Source organism: Megascapheus bottae, chromosome 11 (genome assembly GCF_031878675.1).
Source record: "Megascapheus bottae isolate mThoBot1 chromosome 11, mThoBot2.hap1, whole genome shotgun sequence".
In the NCBI taxonomy this organism is placed as follows: domain Eukaryota; kingdom Metazoa; phylum Chordata; class Mammalia; order Rodentia; family Geomyidae; genus Megascapheus; species Megascapheus bottae.
This window is the reverse complement of record NC_143519.1, coordinates 52,735,769-52,754,117: the sequence shown is the minus strand read 5'-3', so window position 1 is coordinate 52,754,117 and position 18,349 is coordinate 52,735,769. Positions and strand designations below refer to the sequence as shown.

At 36.3% G+C, this 18,349-nt stretch overlaps 2 protein-coding genes across 3 annotated transcripts in view; both read left to right on the top strand.

Moving 5' to 3' along the window:
• Ccdc169 (coiled-coil domain containing 169) overlaps positions 1 to 18,349 on the top strand; it is a 50,347-nt gene that overhangs the window by 29,904 nt on the left and 2,094 nt on the right. For both annotated transcript variants that reach the window (XM_090342267.1, XM_090342266.1), the window contains 2 exons: positions 5,805 to 5,881; positions 12,850 to 12,961. In XM_090342267.1, the coding sequence (XP_090198393.1) occupies positions 5,805 to 5,881; positions 12,850 to 12,949 (177 nt within the window). In that variant the 3' untranslated portion in view covers positions 12,950 to 12,961. The remainder of the gene's footprint in view (positions 1 to 5,804; positions 5,882 to 12,849; positions 12,962 to 18,349) is intronic.
• The window catches only part of Sohlh2 (spermatogenesis and oogenesis specific basic helix-loop-helix 2), a 60,746-nt gene continuing 55,328 nt past the window's right edge, over positions 12,932 to 18,349 (top strand). The window contains exon 1 of the mRNA XM_090342265.1: positions 12,932 to 12,961. The gene's annotated coding sequence lies outside the window, so the exon portion shown is untranslated. The remainder of the gene's footprint in view (positions 12,962 to 18,349) is intronic.

Sequence of the window (18,349 nt, the reverse complement as noted above, 5' to 3'; positions counted from 1 at the left end):
TTACAGTTACATTTGTTAGGTAGTGGGTACATTACTTCTTGAACATTGATGCCCCTTGCTATGTTTTTCTTCCACTTTCCCTCCAACACCCTCTCCCAATTATTTTGTTTTTCTCCTTCCCTTCCTATTTCAGATAAACAAATAAATGTATATACAATATACTAGGTACCAAAGTCAGATATAGTAACAACATGAGATAACCCATGAAAGGAAAAAAAGAGAGAGTGAAGAAATAACTTCACATAGTACATTAAGAACAACCTCTTGTTTACATATCCGGGAGTTCATTTTACTTGGCCTCATCCTATATGGTGCTATGTTTGCAGTTTTGAACTATTGTGATCCTCTGCTAGGAGAATCCTAGATGTGTACCAATTATTACCCTTCTATTGCATTTTTTAAAAGACTACTTTTATTTTGACGTTTCCTTAATTTACCACCTTTTATTACTTACATATCTTAAATGGATATTTATATATTTGATCTATATTAACTTTGCTTTAGTATGTATTTTAAGATTAGAGTATTGGGTGTCGGGAGCGTAGCCTAGTGGTAGAGTGCTCGCCTAGTGGTAGAGTGCATACATGAAGCTCTGGGTTCAATTCCTCGGTACTACATACGCAGAAAAAGCTGGAAGTGGTGTGGTGGTTCAAGCAGCAGAGCGTTAGCCTTGTGCAAAAAGTGTCCAAGGATGGTGCCCACGCCCTGAGTTCAAGCCCCAGGACTGGCAAAAAAAAAAAGATTAGAGTATTGGCTAGCTTTCAATGCTAACCAAAAGTGTCCAAAGAGCAGTAGAACTGTTGAATCTCAGGGAAAATGTAAATACAAGAGAGAGAGCATGTAGATAATAAGTGTAGTCATGTGAATGAGTAAAATGCATATATAAGGTGAAAAGAAAAAAGAAAGCTCTGAAGAGCAGCAACAATGACAGTCAAGGAAGCAAAAAGTGGATTGCAGTCCCCAAAGCATAGCTAGTTACCCAAGGAGCTAGAGTCAAGCTTACCATAAGGGGAATCTGCTAATCAATGATCTAGAGTGTCTAAGAATGAAACAATAGTAGAATTCAAAAGATGAGTTACTCCTGGGGATTCGACCCCCAAAGGGAATGTAATGAAAATAAGAGTTAAGGCTACAGAGAGCTAGTTGAGCTCATGGTGCAGACAAGATAAGCAGTATCATTGTGTTCCCTTTCAGAAGCTATCGGCTCCTTCTGAGGTAAAACAGGATGCCTCATTTTTTCTATGCCTTTACCCTTAGTATAAGAGTGGGAAACAAAATCAAAGTTCAGAACTGTTTACTGAATTGAACCTAGTATAGATAATACAAAACCCATATCATTAAGAAAAAAGTGATCCACGAAGATGTATTTATACACAGTAGAATTCTATGCAGCCATCTGAAAGAATGACATCGCCCCATTTGCAAGGAAATGGCCATTTGCAAGAAAATGGAAAGACTTAGAAAAAAATCATTTTAAGTGAAGTAAGCCAGACCCAAAAGAACATAGGCTCCATGGTTTTCCTCATTTATAATAATTGTACACACCTAGGACTCTCCCAGCAGAGGATTACAATAGCTCAAACCCTGGATACATAAGGCAATATAGGAAGAGGCCAAATTAATGGACCTCCAGGACATGGAAACAAGAGCTTAATTATAAGCGACTGTTGTTCTTAATGTGTCGGGGTTTTTAGTCCTTGGTTCCTCCCAACCGGCAGGAGGGATAGAGAGAACAGGCCCCGACCAGGACAAGCTGAGAAAGGAGAGGGCCGACTGACCGCCCACACCCAGCCCTCCCTTGTCAGAGGACAATCAGACGAGTCAGGGAGACCCATCAAGGCAGGAATTCGTTTATTGAGGAAGTCCATTCAGCTAATATAGGGTGCAGGAGCCTATCAGCACAAAGGTGGGCAGGGCGGGGGAAGTACTCTCATTGAGGAAGTCTATTCAGCTAACACAGGATGCATGTGCTGTCCCAGAGGGCGGAAGGGTCGGGGCCTATCCCAGAGGTGACCTTACTCCAGGAGAGGGGTAGAGCCTTGTCCAACCTGGCAGCAGGCACCATCTCAGCCAGGTGTGGTCCCAAGACCAGGGAATGAGCACCGGGCTACGAGTCTGGCCTCCTTTTACAGCATAGATTTCCATTTCCCTGATGTGACATGCCCCACATTAATGTACTGTTTTTTTCTCTTCTCTTGTATTGTCCTTTGCTTAATCTTATGTTGTTACAGTATCTGACTTTGTTTATTTGAAAAGCAGGGGAAAATGATTAGGGGAGGGGGTTGGGAGAGGGAAATGGGGACAAAAACATGAGAAGGGGTATCAATGTGTGAATGTGTGAGAAACAAAGCACCTTCTATCTAGCAAATAAAACTGTAACCCCTCTATACATTAAAATAAATTTTTTTAAATAAGAAAGAGGTGATCTATAAAATGCTGTTGAAGCATTTTTTTGTCCTTTGTGGGAGGTGAACTCAGAGCCTGAGGGCTGTCCTTGAGCTTTGTCACTCAAGGCTAGCACTCTACCACTTTGAATTAAAGCACAACTTCTGGATTTCCAGTAGTTAGTTGGAGACATGAGTCTCACAGACTTTTCCTCTAGCTGGTTTGGAAATGATCTTCAGATCTCAGCCTCTAAGAGTTGCTAGAATTACAGGTTTGAGCCACTGCAGACGGTTTTATCTTGTGTTGTTTGTTTTTAATTTTGTTTTGTTTGGTTTTGGCTTCAAATGTTAAAAGATAAAAGATCTTTTCTCTTGAACATTCATTTACTCTTGTTTACCTGAAAAATTCATTTAGATGGTATTATCCTACTCTGATTATACAGCATCACAGAACACTCAAATCTTATTTTAACAGCTTCCTGGGAAGATGTTAATCCAGTTCTCAGTTTACATGTTAATAACGTTTTCTCTCTAGAATGAATTGGTAGTCTTTATAGTTAAAGATGGTTCTGGCCACCGTGAGGATCATATAGTGACAAGAAAGGTTAATGGATGCTTGGCAGTTCTCCATGCTGAATGTATAAATAATTGATTCTGGAGTAGATAACTTGAGCTATTTGCTGAATCTGTTGATTATACTTCTGCTGCTGTCTCTGGGCTTTGTCTCACTTTACATACACAATAGTGTATGTAAATGGAGTTTCCTCATGTCTTCATTCATTTCATCTGCACAATGTATATATAATAGAGTTTATTAAGAAAACAGACATATTGAATTAATGAAAAATCAGAGAGACTGATTACTTGTTCCAATAGCTAATAAAGTTAAGTTTTAGCTTCTGTTGCCATAAGCCTGGAATGTTAGATCCATTTAGAAATGGATCTAAGAGAACTCTGAATGTAATGCTTTTCCTTTAGAGAGAAGAGACCTGAGATGATTCTGTTTTATCAGGTATTTCTAGATTCTTTTAAAATAGTTTTACATTTTATTTATGCATTTGTTTATCATTTAATTCACGAGATGAGGGTATGTGTTACTCAGACTCTTGGTTCAATCTTTGTCCTTCAGCCTCCTTAAGTATCTGGGGTTAAAGGCATATGCTACCACATTTGCTTTGTCAGTCGAGTTGCTGAAATTGTTCAAGTATCATATACTCTTCCTAGTTTTCCTTTCCTGAAGTTCTTTAACACCCTGCAGTTTTTGTTTTAGAACAAGTATGTATTCTGAGGTTATAGCTTATCAAAGAGCTTATCAAACAGGTTATAGCTTATCAAGCCATTGTTTTTCCATTGTTCATGAATTAGAATATTAAGTGTATTAGTCATCACTGGTGAAACTATCTAGGTTCTAGAATACTCAAGCCTTTATATTGCCTGTTCAGCAACTCTATTTTATTACTATGCATTTCGGCACATAAGTTAGCCAATTTGAGGTGCATTCTCAAGAACACAGCTATCAAAGTACTATTGGTTCCTTTAAAATCACTTGCCTTCTCTGGCACCCCAGGGAACCATGGTATTGTTTCCTGTGAGCAAAGCAAAAACAACAGTGAAAAACCTGATTTGCATGTCCAAAAGATCACAGAGAAGCTGCTGTGTGAGATCAGGTATAGCAGGGCCTCCTCAGTGTAGCTATGCCTGTCTCCATAGCCTTATCCTTGCTAATATGCTGCACCGCATTAGGACAAAATGCGATGTGCAGTTTCAACATATGTCATGCTGCTTTCTTCTGTTCGTTGTGCTTGCACCCTTGCTGTTCCTTCTATGTAAGATGTCCTTTCTATGGTTTGTAACTGGCTCTTGTTGCAGGTGGAGCCCCTAGTTGTATGTAATCAGTGCTTATGAAGCATGTGTGCCAACTTAACCAGGGCCCCTTATTATCGTGTTCTACTGATTTTGTTATCTCCCCAAATTGAATGATAACCTTTCTGTCTTTGTACACTAGCCCTTATTGTAGTGGTAACAGCTAGTTGATGTACCCTAACCCCTGAATGAAAGAGGGATGAAGAAATTGCAGTTTTTGCTACAACACAGTCAAACCTGTCATTCTTAGAAAATCATTTGAAATCTTTGATAAGAAGGAACAAATCATCTATCAGATATTAAATCCAGTTTTTCTCCATTTCTTCAAATTTGCCCCCATCTTTATGCATTATTCTTGTGTTTCTCTTATCTTCAAAAGGATTTCATTCTTCTTTTTTAGACTTTCAATTGCTCTTTATTTTTAATATCTCTTTTTCACCTTGGTTTATCCTTTTCTTGTAACACACTCAGTTCTTCCGCCAAAATGCACAAACTATTTTACTTCACTGTCCTCATAAAATTACTATCTCAAATTTCTTTTTCCCAGCTACATTTGATGAAAGAATGGTTATATTCACTGTCTTTGTCTTTCACCTTTCACTGCTCAACTTCCTTTCATCTCTCTTCTGACCCCATCAGTTACATCTTTGGCTTCTTCTTTATTTTGGCAGCGGGAGGGGAAGTAGTACTAGGGTCTTAAACAACTGTTACAGGGCCTTAAATTTATTACGCCTTTTTTTTTTCCTTTTTTTTGTGGGTCATGGGGCTTGAACTCGGACTGGGCACTGTCCCTGAGCTCTTCAGCTCAAGACTACTGCAGTATCCTTGAGCCAAGCCCCACTTCCCATTTTTCTAGAGGTTAATTGGAGAGTCTCAGATCCTTTTGTGCCCAGGCTGGCTTTGAACCTTGATCCTCAGATCTCAGCCTCCGGAGAATCTAGGATCACCGGCATGAGCCACCGCTCCCGTTGCCTTCTAGCCTTTCTTAAAAGCTGCCATGGGGTAGGTGATAGAGTCTTTTATGTCCTCATGTTGCCTTTTATGAGTGTTCTTATCACTTGTGGCGTTAGTTGCTGTTTCTAAGTTGATTGGCCTCAGTTGTTCCTGAATTGCAGCTTATATCATACTATCCAAAAATATGTCCATTTTTTTCATACTTGAATTTTACAATGAAAATATTGTCTTCTCTTCTTATTTCTGCTACACCATACCTATTGTTTCTGTTGTCTTATCTACTTTAATTGCAGCATATATGCACATTTTATATATGCTTAATGTCTGTAAGCAAAACATTCATTCATTCATTCATTCATATGGATAACTTAATTGTCATACATAATTGCATATTTTTTTAAAAAGTCATATGAACTATGGAGCCAAGGTAATGGGAATTCCAGAATCTAGATGATTTATAAAACTGAAAAAGGACTATGATTCTTACAAAGGTACCTGGTTATAGAAAATTTAACAAGATATGTGGCTGTTTCTTTTATCTTCAAAGTCCATCATGAAATGAAATATATGATCCATTCTGTTTTGTTTTGTTTTGTATTGCAGGTTTCTGGCTCTCATCAAATTTTTAGAAGGCAACAGATGGATCAACTGCCTAGAATGAAAGATAATCTAGTAAAAATGTAAGTATAGCTGTATCTTTTCTTCTAATTAATTTTCTTTGTGAACAGTACTAACAAAACAGGTATCTGTTATATTTTGAAAGTTGAACTTTGAGATTTTTTTAGCAACAATATAAAGTAGCAGATGGTAAGGGGACCTAAAGAAACTTATCTCCAATCACTATACATTTTGAGTCTTCAAACAGGGTTACTTTTTTTTTTATTTTTGCCAGTCCTGGGCTTGAGCTCAGGGCATGAACCCTGTCCTTGGACTTTCTCAAGTCTAGAGCTCTACCACTTGAGCCTCAGCACCACTTCCAGCATTTTTCTATGTATGTGGTACCGAGGAATTGAACCCGGGTCTTCGTGCATGCTAGGCAAGCACTCTACCACTAGGCCAAACTCCCGGCCCCTAAACAGGGTTACTTTTTTAGGAATTAAAACAATGCAGTAATCCAGAGGAGTTTAAACAATACCAGTAAATTAAAATTTAAATGTAAAAATATAATTACAGTGTCAGCCTTAAACTTTTCAGTTAGGAAATACATTTATGCCAGTAGACATGAAATATATGTAAGGAACAGTACAGTTGATTGTTTCCTGTATGAATAAAACCAATTTATGAAAAAAATCATTTTATTGGCTCGAAAGTTTTATCTACACACAATTTCCATGGTTCTGTACTAAGTAAAAGGTATTACTGACTCAGTCATTATTTTTTAAAAAATTATTTTATCAGAGTGATGTATAGGTACATTTACATTCTTAAGGTAGTGAGTACATTACTTCTTGAACGTGGTCACCCCTTGCCATGTTTGTCTCTCACTTTCCCCCTCCCCACCCCCCTCTCAAGTTGTAGAGTTCATTTCCAACTTACTGTCCTGTGAATATCAGGGTTACACTGGTTTGCCCTCTGTTCTTTGTCTCATCAAATTATTTTTCTCCTTTCCTTACCTGATTCAAATAAACAAATAAATGCATATACAATACACCAGGTACCAAATTGGTTGTTGTTTTTAATGTACTTTGTGAAGTTATTTCTTTACTCCTTTTTTAATTTTATTTTTTTTGCTTTTTCTCTCTTTTTCTTTTTTCTCTCCCTTAAGATCTATCCACTGTTGTTGCTGTATCTGATTTGGTACCTTAATAATTCTTATATGGAAATATATATTAAAAAATTAGAAAGTTGAAACAAGATACATTAGTTATAAATCAGCTCTTTTCAAATACAGGTCAACGCAAGAAGCACTCAAGGGACATGCAATAGAACAATTTTCTTTGGTGAAAATTAATGATGTAGCAATATTTTGCCTTTGTATAGCTGGATGGATCAAAAAGTTTTCCTGAATAGTCAAAAATAATTCAAATTATGATTATATTGATACATTTTTTAAATTGGAAATACAGCATGGTTTAAATCTTTTTTTTTTTTTATTTTTGCCAGTCCTGGGCTTGAGCTCAGGGCCTGAGCACTGTCCTTGGACTTTCTCAAGGCTAGAGCTCTACCACTTGAGCCTCAGCACCACTTCCAGCTTTTTTCTATGTATGTGGTACCGAGGAATCGAACCCGGGTCTTCATGCATGCTTGGCAAGCACTTTAACCAGTAGGCCAAACTCCTGGCCCATGGTTTAAATCTTAAAGCACATCTTGACAGAGGATGTCTTTGAAAAACAATTAGACCAAGGTGTCAGGGATTCCCCAAGATCCCTCTATGGTCAGTGATTCTCTGTAAGAGAAAGGACACAAAAGCAAAATTAGCAAGGAAAAAGATCATGGGAAGAGACCTGAGGAAACAGGATGCAAGCTCCAATGAAATCGCTGAATAGGACACCACAGACTATCCTTAATTAGTTTAGCAATGAGCGGTGGTAATATGTGTGAGCTACTCTGAAAGCTCATTAAATGCTTAGCACCTAATCAGGAGTAGCTCCTCTGTCTAAATTTCTCGCTCAGCTTTTGCACTCGTGGCCCTTGAGCCACACTAGCAACTCAGCTATTTGCTGATGAGTTGGAAATGCAGTCTTATGAACTTTTCTGCCCAGGCTGGCTTTGAACCATGATCCTCAGATCTCAGCCTCCTGGGTAACTAGGATTTACAGATGTGAGACATTGGTGATAGGCCTAACTACAAATCTTAAGACTGATGATTCCAAGTGTTGCCCCAGTCGTGCAGGGTAAGGGGGTCTCTCACTGCGGATTAGAGTACAAAATTACACTTTGGAGTAGTGCTCAGCATGAATTTTTACATTTAACTGATCATACACCTGACCACAGTTCCACTAGCTCTACCCCAAACAGATTATTGCATATATTTATGCCACAAGTCCTAGACAAGAATGTTTGTATCAGTTTTATTTGTAATGGCCAAAGCTGAAAACAATTAAATATTGGTCACTAGAAGAATGGATCTTTTTATGTCTATTTATTGTATGTGTGTTGGTACATACATACATACATACATACATACATACATACACGTTTATGTAATAGCTACAGCTTGTATAACTATATATACTATATAACTATATATGGCATATATAGCTATAGCACATATATAGCATTTATAACTATATATAGCATATATCACACTTGGAAAATTACCATAGCCTTTGATGTCAGAGGTTAAAAAACAATATTTAAGCATATAATTCCATTTTCATAAAGTTCAAATGATAGGCAAAGCTAAGCTGTGGTGTTAGAAAGCAGAATATATGGGGAAACAAAAGGGGCTAATAATGGAAGGATATGGCACATTTTTCTTTATGATGCCACTACTCGGATACTTGATCTTGGGAGCAGTTATTCTTTATCTTATTGTAATTCATGGAGTATTAAGTTTACATTTTATACTCTTTCTATATATCACACTTTAAACAATGTTTTAAAACTTGGCAGTGGCTTTTAATGTTTGCTTTGGTTGATAGGTTTATATATACTCATGCTCATCAACTTTCATCTGTAATGAAATACTTGTGATAATCCACTTATAAAGAGAGAAGGCTTACTTTACCTCCTATTTTTGGAGGTTCCTGTCTCTGATCTGTTGACTTCATTGTTTTGGGCCTGCCAGATAGCCCTTAATGATAGTAGCAGCACATGGCAGAGAAAAACTGTGTCCATCAAAAGCTAGGGAACAAAAGCAAAGAACAGACTGGAATCCTGTCTCCTTCAAGGAAGTCTGTGATCTAAGCACTTCCTACCCCCAGCCATGCCTCTGAAAGATTTCATGCAATAGCACTACTCTGGAGACAAAGACTTTAATAGACCAAATTCTAGCAGTGACAATGTTAAAATACTCACTTAGAAAGATTTCCTGATGTTCACAATAAATACCCAATGTTTAGGAAATACCCACTTAGACATGAAATTCTATTTCATATAACGTGGGATAGTGTTTGGCTGAATAGCACCCATTAGATTTCTGTCACATGAGCTCATGATCACACTGCCATTGAAAGATTTTCCAGCAATCCTTACACATATTGATTTGAAAAAAAAACAGACGAGTTAAGATAAACAGGGGAAATATATTCTAAAATTAGGTTGAGAAAGAGTAAAAAAAAATTCTACAACAGCTAACATGTAATTTGATTGACTGACCAAAGCACATATTTAACAGAAAACTACATTTCTTGAAAGCAAGGAGCTCAAGGCTGATTATCCCAACAGGGATTCTTTTATTATTTTTTTTTCAAGATGAGACCTGATTATTTTATTTATTTTTCATATATTTTTATTGTAATTAATAGAAGCGTTACATTATATTCACCAGATAGAAGGTGCATTACTTCACAAACATTGATACCTTTTCTCATGTCTTGGTCCCCATCTCCCTCCTACCACCCCCGCCCCTCATCTTGTTTTCACCCCTTCCCTATCCGATTTCAAATAACCTAATACGCATATATACAATATATCAGATATCAAGGTAAAATACTGTAACAATATGAGATAGCCAAAGGAGAGCAAAAGAGATGAGAGATAACATAGTACATTAAGGACAGCAATCATTCATTATATGGCTTTTGTTTCTATATCCTGGATGTTCTTTCATTTAGCGTCATACTATATGGCCTTATGTATCTCGGTTTTGTTCTATTATAAATCTCTGCTAGGAGAGCCCAAGGTTTCTAATGATTATAACAAATGAAGGAAACCATTGAACCTATGTTCCTTTGAGTCTGGCTTACTTCACTTAATATGATTTTTTCTAAGTCTTTCCATTTCCTTACAAATGGGGGAATATCGTTCTTTCTGACAGCAGCATAGAATTCCATTGTGTATAAATACCACATCTTATTGATCCACTCATCAACTGAGGGACATCTGGGTTGTTCCATATCTTTCCAGAAGGGATTGTTAAAAGTAGCAAAATGTTAAATTTAGTTTTTTCCCCCTTTGTGTGAAGCCTCACCTTTTTGCCTATGAAAATTTTATAGAATGATTACAGTAAGAAAATAACAAAGCAGTCCTTGGTTCCCTGGAATAAAATGACTTGTGGGAAATTAATTTTAGAATTCATTAAGAGTCAGATTGTTTAGAAAAACCTCCTCTTGATTAAAAAATTTATAAAAGCCTTCTAGAGTAGAGAAAACACAATCAACCTATCCAACATTAGGGCAATAAGTCAATACAATGCAGAGATATTATAGATTATAATTAGATTATCAAAGAATACATATCTGACATGGAAAAATACCTACATAAATAAGTAAAAATTGTAATACAAAATAGTATAAGGGATAATAGATGGCTTGCATTTATCTTTTTATTATTTTCTAAAATAATCTGTGTATTTATATGATGTTTTTAAATTACATTGAAAGAGGAAAAATAATCCATCTACTTATATACCCTGTGAAAGTCCCTAAGTCAACATAATGAAGTAATACTGAATTCAGTTCAGTATTTTAAAGGTAGTGAGAACTGAAGTTGTAAATAAAAAAAATCTCACTGGCTTTGGAGTAGACAAGTCAAGTTTTGGCTCTACCAGTTATTATTTAATGTGACAATAAAAGTAGCCATTCTCAGACTCACCAAGTTTGGGAAATTTTCAACAACTATTTTTCAAAGATACTTTTCTACCCTTTTCTCTCCCATTCTGTGACACTCATTATACACACATTAGTGCACACAATCATATTTCATGGGTCTCTGAAGTTCTCTTTCGCTCTTTCTCCTTGGTCTTTGTTGTCTGTGACTCAAACTGAATAATTTTCATTCATGTATTTTCAACTTCATTGATTCTTCTGTCCTAACCTGTTGTTAAGCTCTTTCACTGAATTTTTCATTGAGTTACTTTATTTTTCAAATTCAGCATGTTTATTAAAATAATCATTAGCTCCTTATGTTTTCATTTTGGTAACATAATAGGTAAAGAAGGGTTGAAATCTTTCAAGCCTCATTCAGAGACTTGAATTTTCATTAAAATGTTTGTTTATCTTACACTAACAAAGCTGTCCTTACTTGATCTAGTTTGAAAGTGACCTAATGTGAAAAAAAATTTTTCCCACTTTTTTCTCAGTGCTAGAAAAATTAGGAGAGGGGCTGGGAGTGTAGCCTAATGGTAGAGTGCTTGCGTAGCATGCATGAAGCCCTGGGTGTTTGATTCCTCAGTACTACATACACAGTAAAAGCTGGAAGTGGTGCTGTGTCTCCAGTGGTAGAGAGCTAGTCTTGAGAAAGCTCAAAGTCAGTGCTCATGCTTTGAGTTCAAGCCCCAGAACTGGCAAAAAGAAAAAGGAAAATAAAAATTAGGAGAGGAAAAGAGTTGACTTTCATGGCTACTCTACGGCAAATTAAATTATACACAGCTCAGTGTACTGGCCACTTTTCCATCACACATACAAACACACTATGTATGTATCTATCTTTCTATGGATCTATCCTGCAGGAATACTGCAAGAAATTTCTTGGTTTCCAGAGTTAAAAAAAAATGTTAACTTCTCATTTGTTTTATGGAGGACAGAATTTACTTCTTGATTAGAAGGAAAATAATAATTTCTTACTTGATCGTTTTCGGTAACATATATCTCTAATCAAAAATATATTTTGCCAGTCCTGGCATGAGCTCAGGGCCTGAGCACTGTCCTTGGACTTTCTCAAGGCTAGTGCTCTACCACTTGAGCCTCAGCACCACTTCTGGCTTCTTCTTTTTTTTCTATGTATGTGGCATTGAGGAATCGAACCCAGGTCTTCATGCATGCTAGGCAAGCACTCTACCACTAGGCCAAACTCCTGGTCCCAAATGTCTTTTTTTGTTGTTGTTGTTTTTTTCTAGTCTTGGGGCTGGAACTCAGGGCCTGGGCTCTGTCCCTGAGCTCCTTTTGCTTGAGGCTACCGCATGAGCCACAATGCTACTTCTGGCTCTTTCTATTTATGTGGTACTGAGGAATCGAACCTAGGGCTTCATGCATGCTAGGGAAGCACTCTACCTACCACTAAGCTACATTCCAAGCCACTAATCAAAATATATTTTAAAATCGTATTACAGAAAAAGAAATTAGTCTCCCACTATCTCAAGTAAGAATATACAGAAGATTAAGAAGATACATTAGGTCAATAAAGAAAAGATTTCAGGGAAACCTAAGGAGAGGAATTGATCAATTTTTATTAGTTTTCTTTTTGTGTTCCATTCATGGCCTTGCTCTCTATTTTCCTAGCTTTAAATTCCCAGGACATGTATTCAAACGCTCCATCTCATGTCTGTAGAGAAAGCTTTCCACATGTGGGCTCTTGATGGGTAGCTTTCTGGCCTTAGGATCACCTACCCTTGAATTGGTCAGCTCTACAGCTGTGGTGACGATGAGTACGCATAGGTGATGATCTAAGATTCTACTGCAAGCTGAAAGTATACACCTGAAGATTTTCATGTGACAGACTACAATCTTGACAAGCTCGGTGCAATATACAGTTCTTCTGTTGTGACATATAATGTGCTTACTATGTACAGTAGTGACTGAAAATCATGATTAATGCTTTATTCCAGGGGAAGATACAATCCAGTTAATCAGAAGACAGTGACTGTCAAGAAAGGACCAGTCAAAAAGATTACAAGATCAAACCATCTTCCAAAACTCCACCCATGATTCCAGTTCTGGGTAGATTTCTATTTCTTCCATCTTTTCTTTTGTCATTTATAGTATTCAACTTCTGAAGCCAATGTTCAATTCATTTTTCAGGGAATGAAATAGATAAGAGCTATCAACTCTTTAGCTCTTCTTTCTTTGTCTCTTACGAAGACCTACAGGCTGGGAGTTTGGCCTAGTGGCAGAGTACTTGCCTAGCATGCACAAAGCCCTGGGTTCAATTCCTTGGTACCACATGGACAGAAAAAGCTGGAAGTGGTGCTGTGGCTCAAGTGGTAGTACACTATCCTTGAGGAAAGCCCAAGGACAGTATCTAGGCCCTGAGGACTGGCAAAAAAGAAAACGCCTATTCTTTACTAATTCTAAAGTGTCTAATAGAAGTGTTTGTGGTTTTAAAACACCTTTAATCTGAAGGATGATGTAATTATGATTTTCTCTGATAGTAACATTAATGTTTGTTTTCTATTTGGCTACTCATGTTTATAATATTTTTATAACTGTGAACTATATCTTGAATATACATATGCTTCTTTACTCATTTTCATAGGTGAAATTATTGGGTTTAGAAATACAGAAGTCACCCAGAAATAAGTACAATTTCAACTAATAGTGTTTTCACTCATAGCTGGCACTATATCCAAATTGTCTGATGTTACCAGTGATTAATATCATGAATTTATTTACCTCTGTCTTAAAAAAGGTTGCAAAAAGTCCATATGGTTAAATAATTCTGTGTGTCTGTGTGTGTCTGTGTGTGTGTGTGTGTGTGTGTGTGTGTGTGTGTGTGTGTGTGTTACCACCAGTCCCGGAGCTTGAACTCAGGGCCTGGGTGCTGTCCCTGAAGTTCTTTTGCTCAAGGCTAGAAGTCTACCACTTGAGTAGACACAGCTCTAATTCTAGCTTTTGATGATTAATTGGAAATAAGAGTCTCATGGACTTTCCTTTCAAGGCTGGCTTTGAATCATGATCCTCAGATCTCAGCATCACTTTTTTTCTTGGTTGAGGGGCTTGAACTCTGTGCCTAGGCTCTGTCCCTAAGCGCTTCAGCTCAAGGCTAGTGCTCTACCACTTCAAGCCACAGTGGCAACTTTTGGCTTTCTGGTGGTTAATTGAAGGTAAGAATCTCATAGACTTTTTCGCTCAGGTTGACTTTCAACTGTGATTGTCAATCTCAGCCTCCTGAGTAGCTAGGATTACAGGTGTGAGCTACCAGTGCTGGGCTGATTTCAGCATCTTGAATAGCTAGAATAACAGGTGTGATACACCAGATCCCAGTTCCAAATAAGTCTTTATGTGACTTTAAACATAGTATATTGATATGTTAAATAACTTCCTGCAATATATTCTGCATTAGAACGACTTGGAAAATTTTCCTTTTTCGAAATGGAAAGAGTTAGAAAAAAAATCATATTAAGTGAAATAAGCCAGGCTCAAAGGAACATAGCTCAATGGTTTCCCCCATTTGTCATAATCAGTAGAAACCTTGAGCTCTCATAGCAGAGATTTACAATAGAACAAAACCTAGATACATAAGGCCATATAGAATAACGCTAAATAAAAGGACCTCCAGAATATAGAAACAAAAGCTATATAATGAGTGATTGTTGTCATTAATGTACTATGTTATTTTTCATCAAAAAAAGAAATGATCAAAAACATTGGTGGATATGAATATTAAAGGTTTTCTTGAAATATAATTTTTTCCTTTGTCCTTAACCTGACTAAAGATATAAGGTATTGTGACCCATATCATTACAAAAATAATAGATTTTAATGTTTATGCAAAAGGATAACTGAAGTATTACTAACAATTACAGTTATCAACAAAAACAATCAACTTATTTTCACACAGAACTAGGCTATTGTGGAGATTAGATTGAGGAATATTCAGTTCTTAATGATTAGGGTAGTAGATTAGCTGAATATCTTATCATAAGGATTCCTATCACATTCAAGTGTCAAATCTGTGCCAGCTATTTTGACTTACCCTTCAGATGTCAGGTAAAGTCTGTTAAGCCATGATAGATATTGATGAGAACTGAAACACACACTCTCAGTGTTCTAATACCAGTCATACCACATCTAGTTTCTAAACCAAACCACTTTTTACTGTCTCAGTTTTTACTGACTTAGTTTCTTCATTTATAGAGTTGGGGAGATTTACCTACTGAGGAATTATTATTGGATATATTTGGGTCCTTTTTTGTTATCCATTTCCCTCTGAAAATAATGCTAGTTAGCGTTCACTAAACAACTGAGGTATGAAATCAATATACACAAACTAAAAGATAAAAATAAGAGGGGAAGTTTTGCAAGAATTCCCAACTAAGGAAAGTTTTAGTGTTAGACCTTCTAACAAACCGAGAAAAGACATTATTCAGTTCTAAGTTAGGAAGGTTAATCTGTTATGTGAGATTTTATAAGAAAACTCAATTGTTAGCAGAATACTGGTGGCTCACACTTAGAATCCTAGCTACTTAGGAGTCTGAGATTTGGAGGGCTGTGATTTGAGGCCAGCCAAGGCAGAAAAGCCTCCTAGATTAAAAAGAAAAGCCATTGAAAAGCAAGGTTGGAAACATGGCTCAAGTTGTAAATACTAACCTAGCAAGTGTGGCCCTGAGTTTAAGCCCCACTACTGCTAAAAAATTAAAATGTAATTATTATAATAATTGGAGCAAAATTATATGGCTTTTGTTGTGACATACAAATTATATCATGTCAGTATTTTGTGACTAAATTATAATGTTCAGAATTCATTAAAATACCAGCAAAGTAATAGTGAATATATTTGAAAATTTTTAAATAGCTTTCCCAAGTGAAGGAATGTAATCACAAGACTGCATATTATATAATTCCATTTGTATGGACTGTCCCAGTTTAGGCAAATCCATGTAGGAAAAAAAATGTATTATTGTTTGCCTAAAGCTGAGCTGGGAAGGTTTGTGATAGAAAATGATGTTAATGGAGAAAAAATTCCTTGTGAGAATGTTGAAAATGTTTTGAAATTGATTACAGTGACCATTGTACAACTCTATGTGTATATTAAAAACTTATTGAATTGTACATTTTAAATGGATCAATTGCTTTATTTGTAACCTACACATCAATAAAACTATGTTAAAATGCTAAGCATATATTAACATTCCACCATATTTTCTAGGTCATGTATACCTTTTCATAAATTAAGTGATTGAGCTATATAAATCCCTCTTAATGAAATGTTATTTGACTTTCTCAGAAAACATAATATTAAAAGTCAGAACACATCCTCACTAGCACTATGATTGAATGAAGAAGAGACTTCTGGGCAGAACATTCTAACAAAGAACTTTTTCAGGCACTGCACTAACCAGAATAATAGTAAAGAAATAATTACATCCAATATTTTTCTTCGACTTTTTTTTAATCTTCAGATATTTATAAAACACATATTGAGATTTGACTGGTAGAACATCTGCAAAGTCATGAGTTCAATCTTCAGCACCACCAAAAGTGTTTTTACAAAGAAGAAAAAGCAGAACACTAAAAACTGATATTAAAATCACTAAACATGATTGAGGTATGAAAAGATATCTTGAAAATAAAAAGGTATTGTATAATTGTGAGATATTCTTGGCAGTAGGATACTTTTTAAAATAAGTGAACAATTATTAATCTGATCTATAAATTTTAGGCTATGGTCTATTTAGAGAGAGAAAGAGAGTAAAACAATTTGGGAAAGACATATAGGGCAGAATTCAGGAAGCTCTAAATACCTGGTTTCCAGTTGGCTCTCTAAGGATCTTGGACAATGCGAACTCTTCCTGACCAAGATGTGTGATAATAAGTCATTTTAACTTGCCAGTAAGAAAGCTCATCCAGGCCTGAATGTCTGGGAGTATTATTAAGGTTTGGTTACATGGGACGAACTCACCATGGGTTTAACCATTGGTTTCTAGATCTACTAGAAGTAGAATAAGTACAAAAGATAGACATTTAGTCCTTACCTGTCTGGAACTGAATTCCACTTGACCCAGTTCCCCCACTATTGATCAAATTGTTAACCTGCCAAGGGACCAAAACCCTCAGATAAACAATTCTAATAAGCAAGACAATCTTCCAAAGGCTAATACCTGAGAACAAATAAACTATTCATCTTACACTTTTTACCCCACTTACTTAGAAGGCTAAGATCTGAGGATCATCGTTTGAAGTTAACTTGAGCAGAAAGTTCTCGGAATTATATCACCAGTTACCTCACCAAAAAATGTCAGAATAGAGCAAAACCTAGATACATAAGTCCATATAGTATGACGCTAATGAAAGGACCTCCAGGATATAGAAACAAAAGCCATATAATGAGTGATTGTTGTCCTTAATGTACTATGTTATCTCTCATTTCTTTTGCTGTCCGTTGGTTATCTCATATTGTTACAGCATTTTACCTTGTTAACTGATATATTGTATATGTGCTTATTTGGTTATTTGAAATCAGACAGGGAAGGGGGGAAAACAAGATGAGGGGCGGGAGGTGTGGGGAGGGAAATGGGGACCAAGACATGAGAAAGGTATCAATGTATGTGAAGTAATGCACCTTTTATCTGGTGAATATAATGTAACCCTTCTATTAATTACAATAAATATATATGAAAAAAATGTCAGACTGGAGGTGTGTCTCAAAGTAGTGGAGTCCTAGCTGTGAGCCAGCAAGTAAACAAGAACTCTTAAATTCAAGCTCCAAAAAGTGAAATGCAAAACATAATAAGGTGTTTCTAAACTCAACTCTAACCACTGATGTTACCTTTATAATGAACTCTGAAACCCCTAACCTAATTAATAATTTATCTTGCCCATCCAATTTTATATTTACTGACATATTTGTCATTTATTGCATTCTTTATTTCTGTGTGTTTATCCAGATCTCCATCTGAAAGGATCTTTTCTACTTGAAAAACTTAACTTTTAATGTTGTTTGATGATCTGCTGGAAATGATTTTCCAACTTTTGCCTGAAGAAACTGATAACTATCATTAGTTTTGAATGATTAATGAACAGTTTGTTATATAGTTTAGTAGCCAACTCTACTAAGAGTAGATTCCAAATGATTCCAGGAATGGAAGGAGAGGGAAAACAGGAATTCCTTTGAAATTGAAGACAACATGCTAGATTTTAATTTTTAGTTTTCAGTCAGTGCAGGAATTATACCACTCCATTGTCTTACAACTTGCATAGTTGTACACAATGTGTCTTTCATAACAAGCTGACTTATCTCTTTTACTGTTTTTCAGGAATTGATTATTGTAAGCCTCAGGGTGGAATGTACAGTTCTATAGTGTCTAAGTAGGGCAGGCTTACAAGAATACCCTAATCTCAGAAAGAAAGACTGCACAGTACTAATCCTAATATGTTTATGGGACCACA